The sequence below is a fragment of the Convolutriloba macropyga genome, chromosome 12 (genome assembly GCF_964194025.1).
Source record: "Convolutriloba macropyga chromosome 12, txConMacr16.3, whole genome shotgun sequence".
Taxonomy (NCBI): Eukaryota; Metazoa; Xenacoelomorpha; order Acoela; family Convolutidae; genus Convolutriloba; species Convolutriloba macropyga.
This window is the reverse complement of record NC_134479.1, coordinates 14,616,297-14,642,963: the sequence shown is the minus strand read 5'-3', so window position 1 is coordinate 14,642,963 and position 26,667 is coordinate 14,616,297. Positions and strand designations below refer to the sequence as shown.

General features: G+C 35.8%; 1 protein-coding gene across 1 annotated transcript in view; it reads left to right on the top strand.

Moving 5' to 3' along the window:
• Positions 1-5,567, top strand: part of LOC142350395 (uncharacterized) — a 63,850-nt gene extending 58,283 nt beyond the window's left edge. The window contains exons 7-9 of the mRNA XM_075402242.1: positions 2,338-2,442; positions 4,091-4,310; positions 5,336-5,567. Of these exons, the coding sequence (XP_075258357.1) occupies positions 2,338-2,442; positions 4,091-4,310; positions 5,336-5,567 (557 nt within the window). The remainder of the gene's footprint in view (positions 1-2,337; positions 2,443-4,090; positions 4,311-5,335) is intronic.
• Positions 5,568-26,667: the final 21,100 nt, after the last annotated feature.

Sequence of the window (26,667 nt, the reverse complement as noted above, 5' to 3'; positions counted from 1 at the left end):
AAAAAAAATGTGTCCCGGCAAGCGTGAACGCGATCAATTATCCAACTAGCACTCGCTCTTCGAACTGCTCAAATGCAAAAAGCTCCGCAAAAATAGGCCAATCAACCCCGTCGTTTCAATGCGAAAACTAAAAATTGATATTGAACCTAGATCATACACACAAATGCATTGCACGTGGAAAAACATGTAATAGTTTTGGTTTAATCAATCACTCTGCTAAAATTTTTTGAAAACTGAACAAACAAAGAGCTGCTTCGAATTATCCAAAAATAATCGATAATTGCTCTGGAAGAAGAAAACCTAACGAATAATTCAATAGACTTTCTAGAATGCTCACCCGGAAGCAGATTGTACGAATCAGAATATGGCAGTTGAGATGACAACATGGTTGCTACAATCGACATTGATATTTAAAAAATTGAATAACTAAACTTGAATCAAAATTACTAATTTTGGCACTAACGTACTTGTTGATTCAGAAAGTACTTGCAGCATTTTGGACAATTCAATTGAGACGCGAGTAGTGCAGCGCAATCTACAAGCAATCTGGGTGAGCCAAATGAGCAAACCACAGTTGCATACGTTCTTGATCGAACCATTTCAGAATAGAGGGAGAATCCGAACCCCGGTGATGGCTGCCAGCTTTTCGAAGAACTTGAGCTAGCAGCTACACAATTTTCATCTACCAAGGAAATCAAGTGAATAATAGTTTAACGAATTGTACAATAAAAGAATATGTAGCATTACGATTGCCTAAACTAATAACTGGCATCGGAACATACAAAAATCAGATAGCGTTCAACACCAATTAACATACAAGATAACGCAAACCTAGAACCGACAAAATTACTTGATCAAAAACTTCAAAAATTAACAAATCGTCCAGACCATTACTTTTTCCCCTAAGGTAGTCACTGCAAAAAGAACATTCAATAAAAGGATATATTTTGTTTTCGCCACCCAGTGTCTTTTACGCACACCAGCACAAAGATGTTTTTTATGTGGCACGTTTACTATGTAAGAAAATAGCACGCGCTCCGGGGGTTTGTAAAAAATTTAAGCTAACTGAGTGGGGGGAACAGAATAGGTCCCAATACTTCTTCTTTTCAGTTTTTTCTAAAACCCTCATCAAAGCAATCCACCAAAAGAAATATCAAATGCCAAACATAAGAACGCTGATCGAATCAAAATTTTATCAAATTAGCGATTCTGAATTGCGATGCACGAATATTTTTCAAAGATAGAAGATAAATATGCATACAGTGAACTAAATTTACATCTCGAAACTGCTACGCAGTGTAATTTCAACGTAATAGGCGGCAAAATGACAGGCAGATACTGATTTCAAACTGGATTCTATGGCCTTTTTGATATGCTCGCAGAGTTCCAAAGAGCAATTGAGTACACTTAAATTGGATTTAAAAAATTTTTATTGCTTCTTAGATGGCATTGTAAAAAAATAGCATGGTTAGAGAAGACCGTCTTCATCGAATAGAGGAGGAAAAGTCTAGAATCGTTTTACCCAGATGCCACTTAGCAAAACTAGAAACAGATTGTCTTGACAATTACCTTTCAGGATCAGGAAATTCGCCAACCGAAAGCAAAAAATCTGCCGTTTTGTCTCTTGAAGCACCAAAAACAAGAAATTGCAATAATTTCTTGGTTCAGTAACCTATATTTGTAATTTTGCGCCAAACTTCGCTCAAATATTCCATTCATTACGCCGCTAAGCAATTCACCTTTCATACACCTTTTGCTGAACAAGACAAGGAAGAGCAAATTAATTTTGGGGGCCTTTTTATGATGAGAAAGGCAATGAAATGTACCTTTTTTAAGCAACAATAGACACATTTTCTATGTATCTTCAAATGTATCATCAAAGCATGTTTCTTCAAAAAGCAAAAGGCCCAAATTTAACAAAATGTTTGCTCATGTATAAGGAAAATCATAGCGTACCACGTTCAATGCGATTGGATCGGGTATGGGCAATCTTCTTATGGGCAAATAAATAAACAACGTTTGTAACAAAAACAATATAGATTTTTTTGAAGCTCAATTTAAGGATTTATGGGCAATTGGACTGTTAGAAAGACTAATACAGGCTATTAATAATAGACCTGCATGTTTTAAAGAAGAAAATCGACTACAAATTCGTTCAACATAAAACAGGTGTTAAGATTAATAATACACCAACTGCAATAATGTAAACGATAAAAAACAAAAGACTCGCACTTCGAAGCGCTTTTCGGTTGAAACGTAAAAATACAATGGACGTTATATGTGCTACTCTCAAACTGTCCAGTCTCTCAGACGAGGTCATTGTAATGTACTATTAAGATGAAGACACAGTTCCACCAGAGGCCATTCTCCCGGACGACAAATGGGTCCACGGATATTGTAGCGATATCGAAGTGGAGAGGGGAATGATCCGAGCCAAACCAGGTGCGATCGCACAAGTGAAGAGTAGCTAGAATCGTGAATTCTGCATTCAAATCTGATTCCCCAAATCCTCTATCTAAACGCGCCGACCAATTACAGTCTCTAATTGAAACAAATTATCTTGCACTGAAATTTAGCACATTAAAAGATTCTGGCCAAAACTCAGTAAATATAATTAACACATTTGCCACGCATTCAGACGCCCATGCTTATCACTTGTCACTCGTTTTGCAAAATCCAGTATTAAATAACCGTCGAAGTTCAATAATTTCTGAATATGCGCATTATAAATACGAAATAACAGAAGACCCCCTCGGCGAAATCCAACTGAAATCAGCAATATCCACCACGATAAGAATGTTAGCACACCCGCTAAGCGAGAAAATGAAATAATTCAGAACATTTTCCAGCAAATTAATAGACATTCCACTCATACTGTTCAAAGTCAAACAGCAAGTGTAAAGTCAGTGCTTTTTGCGCAGTTCATTAGTCGCAATCAGTTGCTTTCTTATAATTCTCAAACAAACTTCATTAATAAGATTGCCATGTCTCTTATACAGAACAACAAAAACATCAACTCGAGTCAGACTTGATGAACCAATCAATAGCAAAAACCCGCAGTCTATTCCAATACCCGATTTGCTAGGCGCCTCACCCGACATCAGCATGCCTCTCACAAATAGCCCCAGAGTCCATTGTTCAGTAAAATAGTGGGGAAAGTTTTCATTGAAAAACTCAATAGCTTCCCTCTCTAGGAAAGACGCTGTATTAAAAGAGGTGCATGATTGTGTCCACAACAATATTGAGGATCTATTAAAGGAGACAAACTCGTATATTCCCTTGTACTGGTGGGACTTACATATAAGATCCGTATGCCTCTGCATCAATGTGAAAATTGCTATCCCGAACGTGTTGCGAGTGGCTCTAATCGACAACATGCAGGCTAGCCATCCGGGTACCTGGGGCATAATCTATACGGCTACACACTGCTGTTGGTCATACATTAATGGGAAATTGATCGGCAAAGCAGCGGAGTGTAAACCTTGCACCGTTATTAGTTTTAATATTATATCGGTCATTCACGATAGTCAATTCACCACTCATATACCTTTTACCAGACCAGGAAACACAAATTATTTGATTTTGGGGGGCCTATTTATGATGAGAAGGGCTATGAAGGGTAATTTTATTAAGCAGCAATATACACATTTTCTGTGTATCTTCAACTGTACCTTCAAAACATGTATCTTCAGAAAACAATAGGCCCCAATTTAACAAAATTTTTGCACATGTATGGGGAAAATCATGGCGTACCTCGTACAGTGCGAATAGATTGGACGAAATGTCTTGTGGGTAACCAAATAAACAACAGTTGTAACAAAAACAAATTAGATATTTTTGAAGGTCCAGTTAATGATTAGAGGACAATTGGGCTGGTAGAAAGACTAAAACAGACTAATAACAGTTGACTTTCATGTAATCATGGAGAAAAACTGACTACAAACTCGTTCAACTGTGAATGTGTAAACAAAAAATAACAAAGATCTCTCCATTCGAAGCAAATTTTTGTAGAAAACCAATTACTCCGCAGAGCCTACTACGCCAAAACTGCATTATCTTCTATACTAGGTATTTTTAAAGTACAATTTAGATGAAGACACGTTTTTACCAGTGGCCATTCTCCCGGACGACAAATGGGCCAACGGATGTCGTAGCGATATTGAAGTGGAGAAAAGAGTACCCACGCTACACACGACAAAAACAAATATCGGGAAAGTGAGCCGCACAAATTTGAAAACCCTAGAGCCTGATCAGCCAGTTATGATGATTCGCAATAGCAACATCGCCGAATTTGACACCAAACTTGAACGGCAAGCAACATTTAAAGTTTTTGCGGACAGACGCGCGCCCCATACTGTAAAAAATCTCACGGAAGAAAAGATACAGAGTTAAGTTAACGATTTTGCGGCCATCTGAGAGTAACATTCTTGCACAGGATAGTAATGCTGAAAAGCGATCAAGCGGACAAACTAGAAGGAGTCCAAACAGTTTTCGATATTTCGACAAATAATCCTATTCTTTAATCAGCGCTGCAGCTGATTGAAAACGTCCAGCCAGCTTCAACATCCGTTTTTGAAACAGTACATTGGACAACGCGACATGCTCCAGAAGAAAGGAATATCCCGTCGGTCATTGGAATGGTCTCCCCTCCCGAACTGCGAGGGTGATAATTGGATGACAAGGGGAGCCCGATACTCGTCAACGTTATATCCATGACCATGCTTGAAGCTGAATTAAACAACGACTCGAAAATCTTATTTTGAATGTTCATTATTGGGCAATTTTGATCATAACTGTTACGATGTCATACGTGTACATCATTCATCAAGTTAGTGAACTAAAATAAATCTGATGCAGTATTTTAATTCAATTTTTCCCCTTCATTTCCTTTTCAATCGTATTTCAATTTGTTATACCTCGCCGAGCAAAATGTCTCGTTGGCAACCAAGTAAAGAAATTTCTTAACAAAAACAAAACAGATATTATTGAAGCTCCAGTTAAGGATTACTTGGACTGGTAGAAAGACTAATACAGACTAATAAAAATAGAATTTCATGCTTTAAAGAAGAAAAATCGACTTCAAATTCGTTCAAAATAAAACAGACGCTAAAGATTATAATACATCATCTGCGAATATGCGAACAAAAAAACAACAATTGTCTCGCCCTTAGAAGCACTCTTCGATAGAAAAACCGAATACTCCGCTGATCGTAATAGGTACTCTTTCCAAACTAGTTAGTCTCAGAGATGAGAGCGTTATAAAGTTTTATTTAGGTGAAGACAGTTCCAGCAGAGGCCATTCTCACAGACGAAAATGAGTTACCGGTTCTTGTAGTGACATCCAAGTGGAGAAGGGAAAGAACGAAGCTACACACATCGCAACCGAGCACGAAAAAGGTAGCGAGGACTGCGAATTACGATTTCTCCGTTCAAATGTTTTCCCCCAATTCTTCTTTCTGAAAGCGCCGTTCAACTCAAACTTGCTCGAAAGATACACGGCAAAAGAGCTCCTAGAAAAAACATTGAATGCCTCTGCGATGTGCTCGCCCAGAACCTTATCATTGTGAAAATGAGGCCAATACATCGAAGCTCAAAGAGCCTGCTACGCCAGTTATGTCGGTTTGCATTAGCTACATAGTCAAATTTGGCTTCCAACTCCAACGCCAAACATCACACAAAATTTATCCGGACAGACGCGGGCCTTATACCGGAGAGAATTTTGTGGAAGAAAAGATCCAGTGTCACGTTAAGGTGTTCTCGCGGATGATCCCAGGAGATGAGAAACTCAAACATAAACGACAAGGACCCGGCAGCGGAGTAGTATCTTCTGAATATAGCCTGCGTCATGAGAAGTAGTATACCCAAAACCCTAACTTGGAGGCCATCGGAGAACAAAATTCTTCTAAAATGAAGAATTTACCTGGCGAATCAAAACTACAGGCAACTTCGTACTCAGCTCTCTCTGCATTGCAACAAATTCGTCGACCCATGCGCTGGATAGTAATGCTAAAAAAGGAACAAACCAACGAACTAAAGAAAGTCCAAACTACTTTGGAAGTTTCGACACGTCCTACAACTCTTAAATGAGTACCCCACCAAAAAACAAACTTCAAGCTGGAGATGTTGGAAAGGTCCAGCCAGCTTCTACATCCGCTATTAAAACAGTACAAGCAACAGCATAACAGGGTCCAGAAGAAAATAATATCTCGCTGGTCATTGGCATGTCTCTCCTCACGATCCGCGATTGCTATACTTCGACCGCAACAGGAGCCCGACACCCGACAAGGTTGTATCCATGATAGTGTTTGAATTTGATTTATAAAAAGATTTTTAATAAATACTCCTACAAAAAACCGTTACAATTGTATATTTGTATATTAAATCTATCACTAGTTATCATAACCGTTGAATATATTAATATTAAATGTTTAACTGGGCAAACTATTATTATTGTAAATTTTTTATTAATTCTATAATTTCATCATTGTGAAATTTTAACCAAAACTCTAGGGGTTACGTCATACGTGTACATCATTCACTATTTTAGTGCTGTAAAGATTTTAGGATGCAGTATTTTAGTTCAATTTTTTGGCCTTCATTTCATTTTTAATCTATTTGTTTTTGTTATTTCTTGCTGTCTGAGTTTTTGTGGGAATAAATGGTTTTTTTTCACCAAAATTTTTGTTCACAAATAATTTCCATTCTTTCGCAATAAGCAGTTCGTTAAACTTCTCTCGTGTCTTTTAGCTCTCTTAACTTTCTCTCTTCAACTTTTCTCTTGATTTCGTGCCGCAAAGCTCAGGCTAAGTATTAGACGAGTAAATCGCTTAGCGAAATAACTTCTAGAAATTAAGTTGTCATCTGGTACCTCGAAAATGACAGTAAAAAGGCCAAATACGACAAGATGAGTGCAATTGTTTTCCGTTATCTTTTTGTATTGCTATCCATTTTCATCTTTATCTTTCCGATTTTTAGTTTCAGTATATTCCTGTTTTTGAACTCAATGACACCAGAAACGTAAACAAAAAATCAAGAGTAATTTTTTTGAATTATTGGTTAAGTCTGTAAATATTCTATAACTTTTCAATTTGAGATTATAATCCTTAACTTTAAGTGTTTTCAATTTAGGTGCGTTCGAGCAATTGTTGCAAGAAATTTCAGTCGAGCATTCAAAACATTAATGACAGTGAAGGTTTTTAAGATAAAAAGCACTTTCCGTATTCAAATCAGTATTTCTTTCTCGGAAGTTTCTGGTCTCTTTAATTTTTTCAATAGCTTTTGTTTTGACCAAATGTATTAAAAAAGTATCACCATGGGAATAATTTCAATTAGTGAACCTAATTTTTGATTTTCTTCCTGTTCATTCTTGATGCAGTCTGATTGCTACATATAAAGCTGATTTTTCCAAGCCGACATAAAAATAACTCGATTAATCAACAATTTTCTCTGGACATTTTGCTTGAACCCTTTTAACAATTCTTTTTTAAGCTAAGAGATGAACAGATTAGGTTTTGTTCTGCACGAATGTAAGATGCTTATATGTTCTAAGCTTGGAGTTTTTAATTTGTTGTAGCAACTACCTCTATAACTTTTAGAGAACTCAGTAAAAACTATGATTGATTACATACTAAAAATCATCTTAACACCAGCTCTCGTCAAAACTTAGAATTTCTTGTATTCAAGAAGCTCTATAAAACGAGAATGAATTTTTTTTTGTGTTCAATAGTCGTTCTGGTCAGTATCGTTTTTGAATCTTGTGATTTTTGGTAAATTAATCTCGAAAGCTAATTGCAAGCTTACAAAACTCGAAGGAGAGGAACAAATTACTGGCAAAAATAGTTTCCCAGAAGCCAAATTTTTAATAAGCGTTATCAGAACTCGCCTTTTTGCCATGAATTTGCCCAGAACTAAATTGATACTTTACATTAGAAAAAAACTAAGAACAAACTTAATGAGACTGGTAGGTGCAGTGGATGGCAAATTAAAGTTAGGGTATATGAATAAGTTGTCCTCGCACTTTAGTTCTAGCTATGTTTGGCGCTTTATTAACTTGAGTCTTATGTGTACTATTATAGACAAATTTTGTTGATTCTTTAATGACTGTATTATGTGTTCATGCGTTGTTGTCGTTGATCGTTTTATGTACTGTAAGTCCGTGAAGGTGCATAAGTGGCTGGCAACTGCGCTTAACGACGATTTGTAACTGTTGCTTTCTCTCAGATTGGAAAGAATAGCTTTGAAGTAAGCAACTGTTTGTAGTTCCTGGGACCCTAGTTCAAGAGTATTTCAGAACTGAATCATAAGTACTTTTCGGAAATTACAAAGATAATTTGGATTTCGTTTTTCTGTTATGTTTATTGAAAAATCAGATACGTAACCAAAGTTTTCCTAAAAATGAAAATCTGACTGAGTAAGAAAAATCATTTTTGGAAAGCACAGTTACATAACGACTTATAGCTTTATAAAGAGAACGTTCAGACTATGGGGGAGGAAGTTCATGTGCTATAAGTTTTTGTGCTAGGTACCGATTGCACCGAGGTTGGGGCCACTATTGAAATTTAGAGTATGCTTTCTGTAGAATCAGGAGGAAGAATAATGCTAGCTCATCAGTTGAAATAACTCAACTCATTCATTATATTTGTATGACGCACGCACGCACCGCCCTTCCAGGAGTCAGAAATATCTCTTTATAATGCTCTGCTGTTATACTACTCTATTTAATACGATTGAGGGGTATCATTATGCTTTCTACTTTCCCCAAGACTCCTGCCGAAACGAATCACGTCCTCAGGGATGGCAGTGAACATATTGCATCATCAAGCATTCGTTCATCGGAGCACGAGACTTCATTACCACACGCCATCTTGGATGTGGAATGGTCCCATCTTCAACACATGTGTTCAAAACATTCGACAGAGCTCGAACTTTAAATGAGAGTTTATTAGTCGGCCTATTTCAGATTTGCTAGGTAGTTTGTTATTGCTTCACGAAAAGTGCAGGTTGCATCGTATCGTACCTGATCAAGTGCAAACGGCAAATGCCATTTCAACAACGATAAGAGCCAGAAGTTGTGAGTGCATTTTTTTTCTAAAAAATTAAATCAAATACCATGAAATGCCCCCAATTACAGTTTGTGATGTCATATAACTCTTTGCTTTGTACAAAATAGCACATTAACCTGGGTACGTAAATGTTTGAATAAGATGTTTAAGATCAGACTTGTCTCATTTAAAATTGGGCAGGATTCAGGAAGATTTTGAGTAGTGCCCTAGAACGTGTTCTGTCCTAGACCTCAGTCAGCCCCACTTTCCAAACTGATGTGTTGAAGATAGAAAGAATTTCTAAAAACACAAAAATCGCTCTATTGAGCCTTGACAAATGAGACGTACTGGATTTTGAACAGGATCTGCAAAAACTCTGTCCAGAAGATAAGGAATCTTCTATCTATTTCTATCTTTTGGAAGACCATATACTACGGCAGAAAGGCATTACCGACCCCAAAACTACTTCATGGCAAAAATTTAATGGTATACCCCAATAGAATATGATGGGGCAACAAACTGTTAGAATGTTACGCTGAATGAAATAATGGAGAAACATCCTGAGATGTACTATATAAGTGGGGCACCTTGAGCATCAAACCATCATCAAGCAGTTAAAATAAAATTGGAAGGTTCACATCACAATCAAAATAAAACAATTATAACTAATGACGCCTTGCTGACCAAAGGCTGTGTTTGCAATTAGTCAATTTGGGTATTTCTCACTGCATTCAGAGAGTGATTTCACATGCAATAATTTGATTCCATGATACAACAAAATGATGTTTGCTAAGGTCATACTCAATATCCATGGTAGAGATCTCACTGATAGGACAATGCTATCAAAGGCTATCTCTATGTTTGATCACACCCTTTGCTATATGAATGGGATGCGTTCAATAATTGTTAATCGATGAAGAATTTGGATTTAACTTGAGACCGAATAATAGAAACAAGAAACTAAACAATTGTCGTGGCAAATGTACGCTATGGTCATAATCCATTTTCAAAGGTTCTCGCTGGTTTATCAAAGCTGGTGATTGCTGTGGTGGTATACTTCATAACAACTTGTTCACTGAAAGAACAACACATGATAACGAAATCAAAAATTTAGCATAGCAGTCAACTCAACATGTTGAATAATTTGATCGAGAAGCTGGAACACTTTGAGAAATGGTTGTAGGTTTCCGTCTTAAAGAGAAAACACCAACATTGACGTCAAAAAACTATGGACAGATAGCACTGTCACAATTGGACTGATTCGAAATAAAATGAACCGTACATCACATTCTTAGTACCGCAGAAAGTTCCGGCGAAGCTGCTGAAAACCTGAAACAAAATTTTCAGACTCATGTGGACTGTAACATTACGCACAAAGGGACCCTGACTCCCTATGACCTTCTAACACCCAATTGTTAAAAACATGTGGGCAACAGAAACCACTGGTTCTGAACCAAGTATTCCAAACTGAACGAGACAGTTTTTACCACCACAAGCAGAGTTTTAAAAGAGTATGAACTGGGCCTAAAGAGGAGATGAAAAGGCAGCGGTAAATTGATGGACTGAATGAGGGTGACCTTGTTTGGTGCACGACATTCACTGGAACGAGGAGTCCGGCCTCCTATAAAACTCGAGAACGAGGGTCAAAACTCCGAAACGTGATGCGTCTACGTCAAAAAATCTTCGTTCAAGCTTGGCCGAGCTTTATCATTGTTCGGAGTGCCATCGCATTATGTGCTACGAATGAAACAAATGTTTGAAGAAAGAGTTTAATTTGCACCAATTGCCCAATAGATTTCAATATAGTCACGTCATTTGCTGGGTTTCTTACCGCGAATGCAAAAGGAAGCAAGTTTTTCCAAAGTTTTATTTACTCGACCAACTTCAGGTCTCAAAACTCGCTATGGAGTTACATTACAATAAGTCACTTATTGTTTGACGTTGAAGCTAGCATGCCTTTTCTGGCAAGAAATTCCTCGTTCGTATGCAGTTTTTTGCTACTTGTGCAAAAATCTCATTTAACTTGTAACACACTCTCATTTGTAGCAAAAATAATTCATCAGTATTTACTCAATTTTTAATAAACATTACTCAAGACAAATGTCTTCTGTTAGAAATTAGTTGTGCCTCAGGTCTTGTGCTCATTGGAGCCCTCAGAAATTAAACAATAATCAGCTACATTGGTTTTTCTATCGTCCATCACACTAAACCTCCAAAACTTGGCAAACTCAAAAATCGAAGTCAGTTATAATGCAACATTCGATTAATGAAAATTGGTCAGTATTGCTTCTCTTTATATTGAGTTTTTTTTTCAAAATAGAACAAAGTTTGTTCATTTGCCCGCGCAATCGGAAAAATTTTCGAAATTCTCTCTAGATTTTCATAAACACGTCTTACAGCTTTTAAAGAAGTTTTCATGATCAGATATTAGCTCAATTACCACCAAGTAAGATTGGTAGTTTAGGAGCAAAAATTAATATTGATAACCAACAGTGAAAATATGCGAAGCACTTTCTTTCACTTCCCGATAAGAGCTCAAAAGTTAGCGCCCAAGCCCATGCTAATCACTGTTCCTGGATATTTACAAGATTGAGGTCAGAAATCAGACCAACACATTTACTGTTTCCTTTTTTTGAAGTGTCGATAGCATTATAATGAACGGCATTTTCTAGCACCTAATTATTCTTCTAACAATATGGTTTCTCGTTTTTAGCATTTTGAATCAATTTTGGTTTCATAGTCATTTATATTATCACCGAAGAACTTGGAAAGAGGGGTCATTCCCCTTATAGCAAAACCAACATTAGAGACCCCCATTTCAGTATATTTACAATATTGTGGGAGAGGGGTGTTTGCCCCTAAATAAATGTTCACTTTCTAATTTTCGCCGTTCAGTTCTATTGCAAAACCATAATTCTCAGGGTTTATGCAATATGGTTCTTTTAAAAATGCTCTTTATCTTTACAACGCAAGTTTTGGAGCAAGATACAGAAACACTCTTAGAGGATAGTCAAATCAGTAAGTGATACGTCGTCCCCTTCCTGCGTTTTTTTTTGAATTAGCGTGTATTCTTCATGAAAAAATCTGAGCTAAGCTACAATTAATTTACAAACGAAGGCCATTGACCTCGTAATTTTTTTCTTGGGTCACGAACATTCCATCTAAATTGAATGCTATATATACACACATACACACACACACACACACACACACACACACACACACACACATATATATATATATATATATATATATATATATACAAGCATTCACACACACACGCATATATATATATATATATATATATATATATATATATATATATACATATATATATATATATACATATATATATATATATGTATGTATGTATGTATAATAATGCAGAAGGAAGATCCGTTGACTCCCCCCCCCCCCCCCAAAGCAAAAGTTCAACCCGAAAAAACTATGATCGATGAAAAGATACCTAAATTGACAAACGTAGGTAAGAAAAACAAATTTGCCAGAAAACAAAGCGGAGGCTGTGCTCTCAGAACCAAGAGTAGTCTGCTAAAATTTTGTTTCTAAAAGAGTTTCTTTTTTTCTAATATTTGTGAAATAGAGAGTTTTTTTACATACCTGGTGTTCACTGCATAATCTCTCAGGGTAAAAAATGTTGATCGGGCACAACACTAACAGTTTTTAAGATCCACAAACATAGCAAAAAAACAATAAAAATTCAAAAACAACCCAAATTAAAGTTGCCTCACCACAATCTCCGTATTTTTTAAACTTGTTTCTACAAAGATTACCTAAAAGATATGGGTTTGCTAAAGGATTCATTTGCCGATTAATGATAGATTTAGTTATTTGTGAGGTGAAAGTTGCAAAAGATACCGTCCCAAAAATATAGCTGATCAAGATAAAGGGCAACAGAAACACTAGATTGACGACTGTCATTGCTTTCAATGTGCTCAAAAAATGGCTGCTACCGCAATGAAGCTTTTCGGTACTCCGTTTTGACTACATCCAGCAATGTTTTTGCTGCTTTTTTTTCGATTGAAGATAACAATGATTTCAATTAATTAAAACTTCCCACTGCATCGTTTTCTGAATCAGTTTAACTGCGGATATGCAAAAAATTCTTTTCGTGTTTTCACGTGAGAAAAAGAAAGCTTCATCATACTTTAAAAAAATATGCAGATTCAAACCCTGAGTGTTGCTTAAGAAATATGAGTTTTTCAACAACAGTTTTTCAACTAGTGAAAATTTGACTGACTACCTAGTATATTTGTTCTAACAAAATATCCTGAAATCAAATGTCGGCTTAGAAATTTATCATCAGGAAAACAGACAATAAAAAGTAGACAAAAGCATAATAAGGTACAGTATAGAGCGTGAGTGTGACTGACTGAGCACTATCTAAGTTCATAACTCCAAGAAATCAAATATTTGAAAACATACGGCTTCTGGAGTTCCGAGATCGATTTAGAAAATGTTTATATAACTCAACTAGTCAATTGAAGCTAGCGTTTGATTTCAGAGTTCAGTGGCTTTGTAAAGAGAAATTTTGAAGGACATGAAGAGGCAAAAACTTGTGGTGCTGTGTCTACTTGCAAGTGTTCCAATTCGACAAAACACGGAGAAGACGTTGTGATGATCGATGACTGCCAGGAGCTGAGGAAAGGGATTTTTTTATTGTCAAAGATAATGGCCACGAGAGTAGCTATTCAACATTTGTACAACAAACACACAGTAAACGTACCAATAAATAGTGAGAATGGAATTGGACTCATTTTTTTGGACACGATGATTGCTGAGATTGTCGATTTAGACAAACTTTCACTTAAGAAAGATCTAATAAGATCCCTAGAATTTGAAAATAACACTTTTTTGAAACTCGGACTAAAGACTTCCTCAGCAAGACTTAGAAATGTTCGTTCAACTATTTTTCGATACAACGGCGTCTTTAGCCTTCAAGATAACATGTTTCACTCAGATACCGTAATTTTTTCAAATTTTTCTGCTAGTTTGTCCAATCTGATGACGCAGAAGGCAAATTCTAACATAGAGCCTTGGTCGGGATTCACATTACGAGACTTAGTTCTCGAGAACAGCTTCAGCGACTTTTCGACTTTCATTGGTTTCAGAATGACCACAATTAAAATAAAAAACGTCAACTCTATAAATAGTAAGGAACTAATGCCACGCAATTTTTTGATGGACAGCGACTTGCTTCAAAACATTTCTATTATAAACAGTTATCATGTAACTTTGCCGCAGTTTTTTTTCGACCGCCTTTTTCAACTTCCAAGCGAAATCAATTATAAGTTATGGATTGAGATGGATATCTGGAATGTTCAACAACACTCAATTGGCAAGAGGGAAAAATTAAATTCTCTGGAAAAGTTGAACCAAGTACCTGTTAACGATGAATTGAGAGATATACTTGCTGCAACTAATGATCCCTATAAATGCTCTGATTTTTGTCGAATAGACAATGAAAAAAGCATGAAATGTATTGAATTGAGCGAAAAAGAAAAACGAGCTTGCGGAATTTGCGTGAAAAATATTATCGGAGATAACAACTTAACTGAAGTTCTTAATCAAGTGTGTAAAATTGAGCCATCAAGTACTTCCCAAACAACAAAAACTGAAGCAACGTTGACAGAATTGTTACCTATACCCACCACTAACAGCGATAAAAGTGAAATGCCAAAACTGGTGACAACTTCTGTGAAAAATGTTGTTTCAACATACACGACGGCTTCAACAGGTAATTTGTCAACAACATCCATTAATGAAACTCTTGATGCTTCAGGAAACAATTTTATAAATTTGAAACATCAAACAATTAATTTTTGTTCCCAGAGTTCAACGCGTCAAATCAGTTGTGTTGATCTGATTTGTCCCTGATCTAGATTGAAATTCAAAGCAAAAGTTACGTGGGAACAGAAACAATCCAATTTGTAATAGAAAATTTTTAAAGATGATGATATAATAAGTGATGTGACTAGTTTTTTGGTCCAGACCAAAAACTAGTGCTGGTATTTTCAGCTACTCGTTTTGACAGTGTATATGGTACCCGAAAAAAATTTCCACGATTACGAAGCCTAACTTTTGTTAACTGGTAAAGCTCTCCAAAGGGCGAACTGATTGTCGATTCAAAATTCTCTGTCTGTTTTTTTAAAAATAGGTGCATTCTTACAACAATACCATGTTTCAGGTAACGACAGCTGCAGTATGGAAATCATTAAACAGCAAGGTATTCTTTTTAAATTGTGGCAAACAAATTCAAGAAAGTAAAATTGGGCATTTAGCATTTCACATGGGTCTAAAATATTGTCAAAAATGGAAGTTAATTCTGGAAAGCAAAATGGGTATTAAAAAGAATTCTGCAAAATGTAAATCTGCTAATTGAAGACTGCTCTTGAGTAATTCAGTTTATGCTGGCAAAAATATAGAGTTGTTTTTTTTCTTTTATTGCAAATGCTCTCTGTAATAGTTTTACTGACAAAAAGAAAGAAAACCTATTGTAAAATAAAATTGAGTCACCATGAATTGTTATGCAACCTTTGGCTATGGTAAACTAGCACGATATTTCAATGTTTTTTTTCTACCATTTTCGTACCTTTCATACATCAAATGCTAGGTAAAGTGAGTGATATACATATAATTGGATTTAGTTGGGTGAAAAACTGGATCCAATTGATTAAAGAAGGCAGTGAGTTGATATTTCGGTTTTTACTTTTTAATAGCCGCCCTCATCTATTCAGCCGGCTATTATAGCGCTCCTATTTTTTTTACTTCGTCGAATAAAAAAATGTTTCGCTTTACCTCATTTTGCCGCCTTTTCAACATTTTGCGTGAAATCTTTTTGACTTCTCTAGGCTACTTTCTCTCTTCTCTCATTCTGCTAAAAGTGATTTTGAACATCAGTTGCTCAGCAGAGCAATTCAAAATGAACAGAGTTATTACAAAAATGGATGTCAGAAATAGAAACGGGATGAACCCATAAAGCCCAATTTTAGATGCCCGCTATTTGAACGTCGTTCCTATAAGTTTTATTTACCATCTCTAATGCTTATTGTTATTGATAGGAGCCCCTGTAGCCTCTCTGTAAGAAACAGAAGTATGTTCAACTACGAACTGCCTTCAAAATAAATCGGACTTAAAAAAATGTTTTTGTACAAAAATCTTTCTTTTTCAATATCTTCTGTTATTTCAATCTCAATCATGCTTATTGGAATCAACGGCGGCTATTTTCCAGCAATCTGCCGGGTATGTTTTAAACTGAAATTCAGTTGGATAAATTCATTTTTATCGCATCCCGGATTGAGAAGTTTTCTAAAAATTATGTAAGAAATGCGCTGAAAGCGTTGATTTTTCAAAAATACAGGCTTTGCAAGAAACGCGCTGAAAACCGTTTTCAAAAACCAGAACTGACTGAGACTCGCACCCTGATCTCCGGTGCCGTAACCACCACTCAATCCACTGCGCCGTGGATTCCTGCAGCATTGATTTGATTTTTTTAAATAATAGTTTACAAAAAATTAAGCTGAAATTGTTTAAAAAATGCACTGAAAATCCAGTGCATTTTTTACAGATTTTCATCGCATTTCAGTGCTTTTCAGCGCATTTCTTTAGAAAAAGTTAACTGTTAAAATATGAGCAATTTAAATGGTTCGGAATTCAAGGATCGGTGTCGAAAAGAGTTTATATCCAATACCAGTGTTGCTCATCATAATTGTTTCTTAACAATCATACAAGTCCCTTATTATTAGACCCCCTTTTTTCAGCTGGCGTAAAAGCGTTCTGTTCTTGTCAGAGCATCAAGTCAAAGCACTTCATCAAATGTTGTGAGACTCTTTTTGCAACTGTCAAACAATGTATGGAGAAAAGCGGTGGCGATGACTGTTTCGATGGAGATTGGCGTCAGAGATGTTCTCAAGTAACAGAAACTTAACTTCTTACGCTTGAAACCGAATATACAAAATCTTTCTTACGCTCCGAACCGAACATACCGAATCTTGTACAACCGAATACACCCACCCGGTGCAACGATTCCTACTAATCTCACTAGGATTCCTGATTATCTTACTAAAACCCGCTTTTCCGTAATTTCCTGCTCGGAAAAAACATTTCACCCGCTTTTCCGTAATTTCCGGCAGGGAAAAAAACTTTTACCCGCTTTTCCGCAATTTCCTGCTCGGAAAACAACTTTCGACTGCTTTTATCGCAAAGCCTAGTAGGAAATCTTACAATTCCTTTTTGTCCTGAATTTCCTGCCAGGAAAATTTTCTTGCTTGTTTTCCTTCGTTTTCTAAGAGGATATGGGATATTTCCGAGTGCGAATTTTACCTCAACCAAGATAAAACTTGTACCGTTAATAAAAAATTAGTTAACGTTGAAAATAACTGAGTGGGTTGCAAGTAACACGAAAAACAATATTATATACAATAATACACAATTGAATTATTATTATATACAATTGAAATAAACAAATTTCAATGTTATATTGAGACTGATAAAAAGACAAAGTTCCAGTAAAAACGTTTTGACTTCCGATAACATAACATTTCACATTGATTCAAGGTGTACCTGGCGAAAATCGTAAATGGTCAAATATATCACCCTTATCATCCGCTTGAAGCTTTTCTACGTTCTAGACCGAACATACCGGCAATTTCTTTTATTTGAAACCGAACATACCGAACAGACTGAACGTGCCGACCATTTCTTACGTAGAAAACCGAACACACCGAACATTTCTTGCGTCGTTTTTGTTCGGTCTTCTCAGCTAGGGTAGGTTTCTCACAATTTCACATAGTTTTACGTTCATTGGAAAACTATCTGTAATTAACGTCGTTAATGTATGATATGGAGCTAGGGTTGATGCTAAGCTATAGAAAGAGACAGCTTAGCAATTGGTATTGTAACAAACGTATTTAGTAATTAATTAGCAAGAAGTGTTTGATATTATATTAAGGCAAGATTAGTTAGACGGTAGCAAAATCCTAATTGAAACTGTTTTTCTTGTGCTTGTGATTAAGCAAGCATTCTCAGGAACATATAAGAACGCTTATTTCCCTACGTAAGGTATACTGCGATTAATCAACTCAAGTTCAGCCGGCTGCCAAAATTCGAGTACGTTCCCTTCTAGCCATTGTAACCCGGGTTGGGAAACTGACTCAAATTTTTGTAAGAAATCCACTGTAATGCTCTGAGTTTTCAAAAATTTAGAGAAAACCCCCCCTACGACTTTCCACGGTTCAGATATAGTTTGAAAAAGCTGTTGGAACCATTTTATATTTGAAACCTCAGATAAAATGTCAAAATTGAACCAAATTGGTAGTGGGTTTTGAAAATCAAAAAATTCAAAAAAACTTTTTCTGAGTTTCTTGTAAAAACACTACATAAAACCAATGGCTGACTTGGCCCTTGTAGTTTTGTCTCAATTTCAACTGAAGTTTTACTTAGTTCTCAATGTACAATTTCTACAGAAAAACAAGAAAAACAACGCAAAATATGTTCTGGGTCAGAAAAATCAATTTTTTTCTGAATTGTCTGATCGAGTTCTTGACATTATTTAAAACCATCCTTTAACTCACGAAAGGGGAGTTAAATTTAGTTTAAACAAAATTAAGTTAAACTTTTTCAACAACCAGAAAAATTGCTGGGAAAGTTTTGTATATAAAAAAATCAAGTTCTCAGCTTTCGACGAAAAACTTGGCGGAGACGGAAAAACTCGTGCATTATCTTATTATTTGCCCAATTTCAAGAAACTTTTTTATCATGCTTTTCCTGATAATAGGAAAATAATATCCCAAAGACAAAAAATTTACAAACGTTCTTCCAATAAGCAGATAGATCAGAACGGTTTCTTAAGTTTTTTCATTAAAAATTCAACTCCGGTACAAAAAATCACGCTATAATTCACCAATAGGCTTGCAAGAGTAAGCATCCGATTCTATAATTTTACAAAATATTAAATTTTTAGTGCCGTTTTGGGAAATAAAAAATCAGAATGATTTTTCACTTTTATTTAACCAAAAAGAGACAACCGCATCTCTAAACGTCTTTTTAAATTTCTTTTCGAAAAACCGCGGAGAGTTGGATATACAGGAACTGCAAAACTGTTCCTCAAAAATCAAAAAATATCAATCAAATTTCTAAGAATAGGAAAAATTATTAGTAGTTTTTCAGTTGCTTGAGGACAAAGTGACAAAACTGTGACGACAACTTTTAAACCTTGGTTTCTTGTTCATTTCAAAAACTCCAAATCAAATTTTCTCAAATAAAAAACTCTAAGTTGTACAAAGTCAAATGGAACTTTCAACTCTTTCCCTTATATCAGAAAAAATGAACAATGTTTCTGGTTTTCAAAAACTCCGATTTGGTGTATCTAGCAGATCATCCCTTATATTTTTCTCTACTCACATGAAATACATCAATAAGAGCTGACTCTAGCCCCATTGTCTTTAGCCCTTGGAAGCTGTTAAAAAATACAGTTTTTGACATTCAATAAAGTCTGATATTGATACTACTTGCATACTCTTCTTTGCATACTACTATCAGCCGGCTTAGTCAATGGGTTAACATGTACTGTTGAGACCGAATATAGTTTAAATTCGCAGATTTTGTTTCATTTACTGCATACAACTTGCATGACTACTAACCATTCTCCTTAAAATCTACTCGTAGTTTAGTGGTCTCAGAAGTCTACGAAAGAAGTCCTCTCCTCCAATGTTGGTCGCAATAGTTGCCAATTGAAGAGCGAAGTACCTTTTAAATCTTTAGTTGTCACTAAGGTGAAGATGATTAATCACCAGTTGTAGGAACAAACCAAAAAACGCAAAGGAGCAGTTTAATGGTGAGGGTTTTCCGTAACTTAAAATTTTAATGAAACAAAAACATTTTTTAGAAAGCAGTTTCAATCTAGCGTCAGCTTTTAGACAACCGTATTACTCTACTTGTCTATATCTCATGCTGTCATTCGCACAAATTCAAAAAACTGAAAAACGTGGACAGTTACAAGTTGGACTTTGTTTTTTTTGGGTGTTTAGTTTTTAGTAATTCATAAAAACTAACAAGAAAGTGGAGCCTATTTTATTTTAATTGTTCCGTTACGTTCATTGTACTTTCACAAAAGCAAGGGCTCGCAAAATAACCATTCAGAAGACATATAAATGTAATATTTGAAAAAAGCTCAAAAGGATTTTCTACAGCAGTTAATTGGTCTGATTTATTTATTAAAGCTTAGCATCTCCAATTTTTGAAACGAATTTTAGCTGGATTTTTGACACAAAAACGTATAGAGATAAAATTTTTGTTAACAAAATTGGCTAGCTATTTTTTAACCAAAAATTATGTCACTTAGCTGATATAAACAGAATAGATTTATTTGAACAAAAGATGTCGTCGTCCCTCAGTTAGTTCGAGCCATTTTTTCAAATATTTTACACAAGACAGAATTGATAAATTTTAACAACGAGACGACCATCCGACAGCAAAAAGACAGCCAGAGTCTACGGTACGCGTTGAGCAACTTCAAAATGACTGAGCTCAACACAGAAAATAAGCTTGAGCTCCTACAGAGTTTTTGCTAGCAATAAAAAGCTCCGGCCTTCTCTGGATGAATAAAATCGAGAACACTAATAAAAAAAAGAAAAACCTGGAAACATCATCATAAAAACTAAACAGAAGCAGTATAAACTCAGTCTTGAAAGCGCAATCCAAGTTGATTTTTCTTCAGTAGAATTTGGAACTAGACGTCAACATCCTCGACAATGATGTTCAAATAAGTCAATCAATAATTCGATTACACGATGACATTAGCTGCTCCTCACAATCAACAAGAAGACAACTCAAGTCGCAACGATCTTAATATAATTTGAAAATTTTCAACTGCTGGAGCCGTCCTGATCATTTGTTTCATTGGTTTTCCATTCAATAAAAGCCATGATAACAAATCAAACAACCAACAAATCAAAGCAACCAAACAAATTTCATCCTCCAGAGCGACCAAAATATTAATCAGGTTATTACAGAAAAGACTAATGAGTCAGTAGAGGACTCCACGACATTTAAAAACAAAAATAATCTGCATCGAAAACAGCAGCCCCCAAGAGAGCATCAATTGTTGTGTTAGGAGCAAAAATTCAAGACAGATTTGTCTTGCGTACTCCTCAATCCCCAGAAGACAACACTGTTCTCAGAGAACAAGTGAACACTTTAAACCAGTTCGTTTTAACCCAACAACCCTAAGTTCCAATGTAAGAAAACCCAACAGCCCTCTTATTTTTGCATTAGTTTTTTGATAATCAGCCGGAAAAATTACTCTCATCAATAGAAGAAATGATCCAATTGCTTAGGTTAAAGCTCATTACATCACCAAATATGCCAGAGTCACATGACAATCACACCAGTCATAACAAAAAAGAGTAGCTTGATCCTTTAAATGACAAAACAGAAGACAGAAGGTGATATCATGCAATTCTTTTAATCTGATTTAAAACACGCACTCCAACATAGTTTCTCAGCTGACCAAAACTAATACATACAAATGTTCAAAAAAGGAACTAACCTACCACAAAAGTTAACGCCACCAACCAATATCTTTTAGAAAACAGTAGTTACATTCCTCTATAATTTGACAATTTTCAGCTGCTGGAGCCGTCCTGATCACTTTTTTCATTGGTTTTCCATTCAATAAAAGCCACGACAACAAATCAAACAACCAACAAATCAAAGCAACCAAACAAATTTCAAAAATTTTTTGAGAAAAAGCCACTGAAAAGCCACTAAAAAGCAATTACCATTCAATAAAAGCCAATAATGCAACCAAACAATTCTCAAAAATTTTGAATACACGAGCTTACAACGGCAGTTCAATGCAACAATGCAACTCGAACGCAAAAACCAAAAAATGGTACTTGTTTCAACTCCAACAAAACACTCAACAGCCAGGTTATCACTCTTGTTAGTTGTTCCTTATTACAGCCACATCACTTTCCGCAAAATCCGTTTCTAATCCCGAAATAGACAATTTCTCACCATGGATTGTCAAGTTAAGATATGTTTCTGAAAACTCAAGCAGTATTTCAAATTGATTTTTCCGGAAAGTCAGCAGTTTCAGCCGCGAAATCAGATACAAACAAACGTTTTTGTGATTTCAAAAAAGCTAGGGCTCGCAAAATAACCATTCAGAAGCCATATAAAAGTAATATTTGAAAAAAGGTCAAAAGGATTTTCTACAGCAGTTAATTGGTCTAACTTATTTATTAAAATGTGCATTTTCACGTGTGCACCTTTTAATAAATAAATTAGACCAAAACGCTTAGCGTTTTCATTTTTTGAAACGAGTTTTCCCTGGATTTTTTACCCAAAAACGTATAGAAATAAAATTTTTGTTAACAAAATTGTGTAGCTTTTTTAAACCACAAAAATATATCATTTAGCCGATATAAACAGAATAGATTTATTTGATCAAATGATGTCGTCGTCCCTCCGTTAGTTTGAGCCGTTTTTTCACACATTTTACACTAGAAGGAACTGATACAATTTGACAACGATACGATCATCCGATTGCAAAAAGACAGCCAGAGTCTACGGTATGCGCTTAGCAACTTCAAAATGACTGAGCTCAACATAGAAAATAAGCTTGAGCTCGTTCAGAGTTCGAGTTTTTGCTAGCAATAAAAAAGCTTTGGCCTTCTCTAGATAAATAAAACCAAGAGCACTATTAAAAAATAAAGAAAAACCTGGAAACATCATCATAAAAAATTAAACAGAAGCAGTATAAACTCAGTCTTGAAAGCGCAATCCAAGTTGATTTTTCTTCAGGAGAATTTGGAACTAGAAGTCAACATCCTCGACGATGGTGTTCAAATAAGTCAATCAATAATTCAATTACACGATGACATTAGCTGCTCCTCACAATCAACAAGAAGACAACTCAAGTCGCAACGATCTTAATGTCTCACAATAATCAGCAAAATACAACACGACAGCAAAGAACTCTTATAGCAGTGCCTACTCTTCAGTGCCTCCAGGGACGGCGAAACCACCATTCTCCTGCCAAATGTAAAAATTAGCCGAAATTTTCTGCGAAACATCCTCCAGAGCGACCAAAATATTAATCAGGTTATTACAGAAAAGACTGATGAGTCAGTAGAGGACTCCACGACATTTAAAAACAAAACTAATCTGCATCGAAAACAGCAGCCCCAAGAGAGCATCAATAGTTGTGTTCGGAGCAATAATTCAAGACAGATTTGTCTTGCGTACTCCTCAATCCCCAGAAGACAACACTGTTCTCAGAGAACAAGTGAAAATTTTAAATCAGTTCGTTTTAAAGCAACAATCCTAAGTTCCAATGTAAGAAAATCCGACAGCCCTCTTATTTCTGCATCAAATTATTGATAATCAGCCGGAAAAAGTACTCTCATCAATAAAAGAAATGATCCAATTCCTTAGGTTAAAGCTCATAACATCACCAATTATGCCAGAGTCACATGACAATCACACCAGTCATAACAAAAAAGAGTAGCTTGATCCTTTAAATGACAAAACAGAAGGTGATATCATGCAATTCTTTGCATCTGATTTAAAAAACACACTCGAACATAACTTCTCAGCTGACCAAAACTAATACATACCAATGTTCAAAAAAGGAACTAACCTAGCAACAAAAAACAACGTGCCCAACCAATATTTTTTAGGAAACAGTAGTCTCAATCCTCTATAATTTGAAAATTTTCAGCTGCTGGAGCCGTCCTGATCACTTGTTTCATTGGTTTTCCATTCAATAAAAGCCATGATAACAAATCAAACAACCAACAAATCAAAGCAACCAAACAAATTTCATCCTCCAGAGCGACCAAAATATTAATCAGGTTATTACAGAAAAGACTGATGAGTCAGTAGAGGACTCCACGACATTTAAAAACAAAAATAATCTGCATCGAAAACAGCAGCCCCCAAGAGAGCATCAATAGTTGTGTTCGGAGCAATGATTCAAGACAGATTTGTCTTGCGTACTCCTCAATCCCCAGAAGACAACACTGTTCTCAGAGAACAAGTGAAAACTTTAAACCAGTTCGTTTTAACCCAACAATCCTAAGTTCCAATGTAAGAAAATCCGACAGCCCTCTTATTTCTGCATCAAATTATTGATAATCAGCCGGAAAAAGTACTCTCATCAATAAAAGAAATGATCCAATTCCTTAGGTTAAAGCTCATAACATCACCAAATATGCCACAGTCACATGACAATCACACCAGTCATAACAAAAAAGAGTAGCTTGATCCTTTAAATGACAAAACAGAAGGTGATATCATGCAATTCTTTGCATCTGATTTAAAAAACACACTCGAACATAACTTCTCAGCTGACCAAAACTAATACATACCAATGTTCAAAAAAGGAACTAACCTAGCAACAAAAAACAACGTGCCCAACCAATATTTTTTAGGAAACAGTAGTCTCAATCCTCTATAATTTGAAAATTTTCAGCTGCTGGAGCCGTCCTGATCACTTGTTTCATTGGTTTTCCATTCAATAAAAGCCATGATAACAAATCAAACAACCAACAAATCAAAGCAACCAAACAAATTTCAAATTGTTTTTTGAGAAAAAGCCACTATAAAGCCACTAAAAAGCAACTACTTTTCAATAAAAGCCAATAATGCAACCAAACAATTCTCAAAACTTTTGAATATAGAAGTTTACAACGGCAGTTCAATGCAACAATGCAACTCGAACGCAAAAACCTAAAGATGGGACTTGTTTCAACCCCAACAAAACACTCAACAGCCATGTTATCACTCTTGTTAGTTGTTCCTTATTACAGCCACATCAGTTTCCGCCTATTCCGCAAAATCCGTTTTTTATTCCCGAAATAGAGAATTTCTCACCTTGGATTGTCAAATTAAGATATGTTTCTGAAAACCCAAGCAATATTTCAAATTGAGCAGTTTCAGCCACGAACTGAGATACAAACAAATGTTTTTGTAATTTCACAAAAGCTAGGGCTCGCAAAATAACCACTCAGAAGCCGTATAAAAGTAATACTTGAAAAAAGGTCAAAACGATTTTCTACAGCAATTAATTGGTCTGATTTTTTTATTAAACGGCGCACACGTGAAAACGCTCAGCGTTTCCGTTTTTTGAAACTAGTTTTAGCTGGATTTTTTACCCAAAAACGTATAGAAATAAAAATTTTTTAAGCAAAATTGTGTAGCTATTTAATAACCACAAAACTATATCATTTAGCTGATATAAACAGAGTAGATTTATTTGATCAAGTGATGTCGTCGTCCCTCCGTTAGCGTGAGCCGTTTTTTCACACATATTGGACGATAAAGAATTGATATAATTTGACAACGAGACGATCATCCAAATGCAAAAAGACAGCCAGAGTCTACGGTACGCGCTGAGCAACTTCAAAATGACTGTGCTCAACATAGAAAATAGGCTTGAGCTCCTACAGAGTTTTTGCTAGCAATAAAAAAGCTTCGGCCTTCACTGGAGGAATAAAATCAAGAGCACTAATAAAAAAATAAAGAAAAACCTGGAAACATCATTATAAAAAACTAAACAGAAGCAGTATAAACTCAGTCTTGAAAGGGCAGTCCAAGTTGATTTTTCGTCAGGAGAATTTGGAACTAGTAGTCAACATCCTCGACAATGATGTTCAAAAAAGTCAATCAATATTTCGATTACACGATGACATTAGCTGCTGTTCACAATCAACAAGAAGACAACTCTAGTCGCAACGATCTTAACGTCTCCCAATAATCATCAAAATACAACACGACAGCAAAGAACTCTTGTAGCAGTGCCTACTCTTCATTGACTCCAGGGACGGCGAAACCATCATTTTCATGCCAAATGGAAAAATTAGCCAAAATCGTCTGCGAAACGTCCTCCAGAGCGACCAAAATATTAATAAGGTTAGTACAGAAAAGACTGTTGAGTCAGTAGAGGACTCCACGAAATTTAAAAACATAAATAATTTGAATAGAAAATAGCAGCCCCCACGAGAGCGTCAATAGTTGTGTTCGGAGCAATAATTCAAGACAGGTTTGTCTTGCGTACTCCTCAATCCCCAGAAGACAACACTGTTCTCAGAGAACAAGTGAACACTTTAATCCAGTTCGTATTAACCCAACAACCCTAAGTTCCAATGTAAGAAAACCCAACGGCCCTCTTATTTCTGCATTAATTTGTTGATAATCAGCCGGAAACAGTACTCTCATCAGTAGAAGAAATGATCCAATTCCTTAGGTTAAAGCTCATCACATCACCAAATATGCCAGAGTCACATGACAATCAGGCCAGTCATAACAAAAAAGAGTAGCTTGATCCTTTAAATGACAAAACAGAAGGTGATACCATGCAGTTCTTTGCATCTAATTTAAAAAACACACTCGAACATAACTTCTCAGCTGACCAAAACTAATACATACCAATGTTCAAAAAAGGAACTAACCTAGCAACAAAAAACAACGTGCCCAACCAATATTTTTTAGGAAACAGTAGTCTCAATCCTCTATAATTTGAAAATTTTCAGCTGCTGGAGCCGTCCTGATCACTTGTTTCATTGGTTTTCCATTCAATAAAAGCCATGATAACAAATCAAAC